The 4,279-nt window shown below is 30.5% G+C and overlaps 1 protein-coding gene across 1 annotated transcript; it reads left to right on the top strand.

Annotated features, from left to right (window-relative positions):
* The first annotated feature begins 1,142 nt into the window (after window positions 1-1,142).
* On the top strand, window positions 1,143-2,056 carry LOC134687733 (neuropeptide CCHamide-1 receptor-like). The gene has a single exon (XM_063548189.1). It carries the CDS (start codon window positions 1,143-1,145, stop codon window positions 2,022-2,024), a length of 882 nt encoding a protein of 293 aa, XP_063404259.1. The 3' UTR covers window positions 2,025-2,056.
* The last annotated feature ends 2,223 nt before the right edge of the window (window positions 2,057-4,279 follow it).

The following is a 4,279-nucleotide window of genomic DNA, read 5'->3' as shown; positions in this document are numbered from 1 at the left end:
TAAGTTATATATCGTCTAGTCTAAGATACACACAGAATGGGGTTACATTATTATAATTCAAATGTATGTTTTAGTATGTTATGAATTGATTATGAACTTTTAGTCAAATCGGTTAACATGAATTTGACAGCTAATGTCCCTTTTTAAGAGACCTGGGTTTTAAGAGAATAAGATTAAGAAGTTATTATCTTTCCAACTTAATATGAAAGGATGCATTATATGAAATACTATTCTACAGATAATTCATTTAAAAGTTAACAAACTATATTTTACACGGATTCTAAAGAAATCATCGATTCAATGACAAAAGATAAACGGTATTTGATTATTTTTATAGCGATGCAACTGGGAAATATGATAAAACAGTAACTTGCCCACCTTTTGGATATTTGGGACCTCACGAGAGTGAAAATTAAATCAAAATGATAGTTTTCCTTTTATTACCCACTTGAATCGTGATTTAGCGTAATTAATTACAACTAAATTTTTGGAACAAATTATTTTGGAGTAGAATTAATTATATAAGAAATGGCAAAATAATCAACAGAAATGAAAATGAAATAAAATAATTTCCAAATGTCTGAATAAGAGACAGAATAATTAATCTTCTTTCTGTGAATCTTTTGTAATGAATTCCGTGTGAAAGCCTCATCAACCTGGTTAAATTTCAGTCTGTTATCTACAAGATACACTGTTACATCTTATTACTTAACTTTATCTTCTCAATAGAGTAATTCTCTTCTATTGTACATCGATTCTTTTACAGCTTTACAGCTATTGGTTTTCACTTTAATAGCAATAAGGACAAACATCTGGCAGTCAGACAATCAAATGTTGATGAAGTAGTATCAAGGGAATTATTGATATTTTTAATTTAAGTTACTGTTCAACTATAGACTTAAGGATAAATATCTTTAATGTAAGTAGAATGTTTCTTTAATTTTAATAAAATGTTCAATACAACAATCAGCAACTTTAACTTGACACGCAATTATTCACATTTTGATTGGAACAAAACAAGAAATTTAGAAACATTTTCAAATCTGGAATCAGTACTTATACCAATAACTTTCTCGATAATATTTTTGTTTGGAATAATTGGAAATGGAGTACTTTTATCATACATGGTACGTAGGAGGAGAATGACGTCGCCTCACAACATATACGTCATCAACCTTGCAGTTGGAGATTTGTTAATGCTGACTGTTTCTATGCCTTTTATGTCAACTATTTTTACTTTTGAAACGTGGCCATATGGGGACATCGTTTGTAAATTAAGTGAATTCTTCCATACTTTGTGCTGCTCGGTAACAGTATGTATGTTGACAGCTCTCAGCATTGAACGGTACATTATTGCATCCGGTAGATGTTCGGAACACCGAAACAGCATGGCAATAATCGCTGTATTTGTTGTCTGGGTATACTCCTTTATGTTTGCCATTCCTGATCTTGTGTCAGCAAATCTGTATAAAGACCCTGGCTATGAAGTGTGCGTTCTGTACAGACATTCGTGGGGCGAAGCCTATGCTAAAACTATGACAATTCAGAAACTTATTTTTTTATTCATTGTTCCAGTTATGACTTCTTTTCTCTGCTATACGGCAACTCTAATCAGACTTTTACAAGTATCCTCTAATTCCTCCACTGTACAGATCGACACTGCTAGAGAAGACGGCAAAAAAGTGCACTTAATAATCCTTATATTTATACTAATGATTGTTTTTATATTCAGCTGGTTGCCGAGGAGAATATATTTGATGTGGTACTACTTTGATCCTTCACCTTATGACAATTTTTGGCATGTTATGAAACTTACAGGATTTTGTTTGATGTATGCAAATTCTGCCTTTAATCCGTTGGTTTTCTTTGTCTTAGATCGCGATTTCCGAAAATTCTCGATATCGTGTTGTCACAAATGCCGAACACAGCAATACGCCCCTGTTGATAGCGCCAACGCAAAGAATGGTCAAACCATGATGCTAACAGGACTGACACGGATAGATGAAATCGGTTCTATGGTCTAATTAGATTAAGTTATGTGCAGTAGTCTTGTTAATCTTTACGATGTATGAAATATTATTGTGATACTAGTAGTTTATAGTTGTTTAATTGTAACAATAATTTATATATATTCTTCAATATACTTATTTTGCTTATAATGAACAATATAGATAAAATGAATTATGTATTTGAAAGCTTTATTAGAATATTATATGTATGTTGTTTGTTTATAAAATAATATATGTGAAATACATTTGTAATAATTAACATTGAATGATTTAACTGATGTAATTGTATGAATAGTTTTTGTTTTAAACATTTACCCATTGCTATTGTATGGCAAACCGTTAAGGAATTAATTTATCATTTTTTTTATAATAAAAAATCGTTTATAAGCCTGGTACCTTTGATAACTATTATTAATATAATCTACTCGCTACATCTTGTTTGTATATATATATTTATATATATACTAGTATATTGACTCTTAAAATTCAAGAGTCTGTCTAAAAAATGAGGGTCCTTTTTCTAAAAATGAGGGTACTTTTTATATGGCCTTCCAAATACCGTTTCGATCCCTAACTTCACTGAAGAGACATTTATTGTCAAAATCCGGATCTGGTGTACTAAAAAAATATTGACACCGTATGTTTGTGGCATAACATCGTGGCCACAAGTAAGTTTTTATCTGTTATAGTATAAAATTTATTTTAAGATCCATTTTGTTACATCTTGTGATCAATTTTATTTGGCAATCGCCAATGGCAGTCAGCAGGGTTTAAGAACATCAGTTGTTCGACCTGTTAGTCAAATGCGTTTTGTTTAAATATACTTTTCACTTTTTTGGTCTTTTGGAAAATGTTGTTTGTGCTGTTTTTAGACCCTTCTACCACGAAATTTGTTTTACATGCACACGTATAAAAATCGCGGTTTTTATCCAACGCAATCATAGGTTTGAACGTAGTTTTCAATTTAGACTCGTTTATATATATATTTATACATATTTTGAACGTAGTTTTCAATTTAGACTCGTTTATTTATATATATCTATATATAAGTACGTCTGAGTCAGTGACAACTCTACAACAGATTTATCAATCGGATCACCAGCAATGATGGTGATACATGGCTGTGTACATTATGTATATACAACCCGTCTAAACATCAACCCAACAATGTTAGATCTGTAAATTTGCGTTCGCAAATTTTTTTTTCTTCCCTCGCCGGGATTCGAACCCATGCTACTGAGATATCTATATATGACTCTTATGACACTATCGTCGCAAAAAAAATCAAGACTTTAATATATATTTTTTTCCTTTTTGTGTACCCTTAGTGTCGCATATGCTAGACAATTTCATGACTATTAATTTTACTGTTTGGTCTTTTTTTTATAGACTTTTTCATTTAATATATTTATATACTAACACGTTTTTGTATTTAACATATTTGTATGCATTGCTTTTAATTTCAAAATGGTTTCATAGTAGACCTTTGCCATTTCTTAAATAATATTGTATGTCTTAAAAATACTTATGAGAATAAGCCTGTTTTTCTATTAATAAATCGATGTGATATAAGAGTTACTAATAACTAGTGTCTGTTTTAGGTATTATATTCCAATTACAGAAGTATATTGGGCACTGAAATGACATTTAATACACAGCCAGATCAGGATCAGGAATTTGATAAGAAATTATTCTTCATTCAGGAGGCGTATAAGCCTCTTCACGTCCTTTATGTTGGTGTTCATGCCCCTAGAGTTCTAAAAAGAATTGACCGATTATTCCTTTCCTGAATTAGTACCTTAAATGTTGATACAGAATTTTGTTTAACAAAAATGTGAATCGTACAAACGGTGAAAGTTCAATACATAATATGGGATATATGTGCAGATTTCATTTGACAAAAGCAGACGACACAAAAAATCAACAACATTCTTAATCGTCTCGAATACCAAATTCATCAAATGATCAAATCTATTCAGGACAAAAGACCATTTAGGGTTATTTAACAAGTTTATTACAGATATCAATATCTGACGAGTGGAATAACCTACAATAAAATTTAATAAATTCAACAAAATTAAACTCGACTCTTTATGACAATTATGATCGTATTAAATAGCTGTTGAAAATATTATTTGTATATTACTATTTTTCTATTAAATTATCAACCAAAGAGTTTCTCTCCTGTATTGAACGAAAAAAGTTAGAATTATCCTTAAAAGCGACTTTCCTACATATAAATGATTTCCTTTAACTGCAGTATATAATGT

This window comes from Mytilus trossulus, chromosome 10 (genome assembly GCF_036588685.1).
Source record: "Mytilus trossulus isolate FHL-02 chromosome 10, PNRI_Mtr1.1.1.hap1, whole genome shotgun sequence".
NCBI lineage: Eukaryota > Metazoa > Mollusca > Bivalvia > Mytilida > Mytilidae > Mytilus > Mytilus trossulus.
Note: the sequence above shows the minus strand (reverse complement) of the source record. Positions and strands in the feature narration are given on the sequence as shown.

Excerpts from the sequence above, each read along its gene's own strand:
- LOC134687733 (XM_063548189.1), top strand. The coding sequence starts at position 1,143 with ATGACGTCGCCTCACAACATATACGTCATCAACCTTGCAGTTGGAGAT.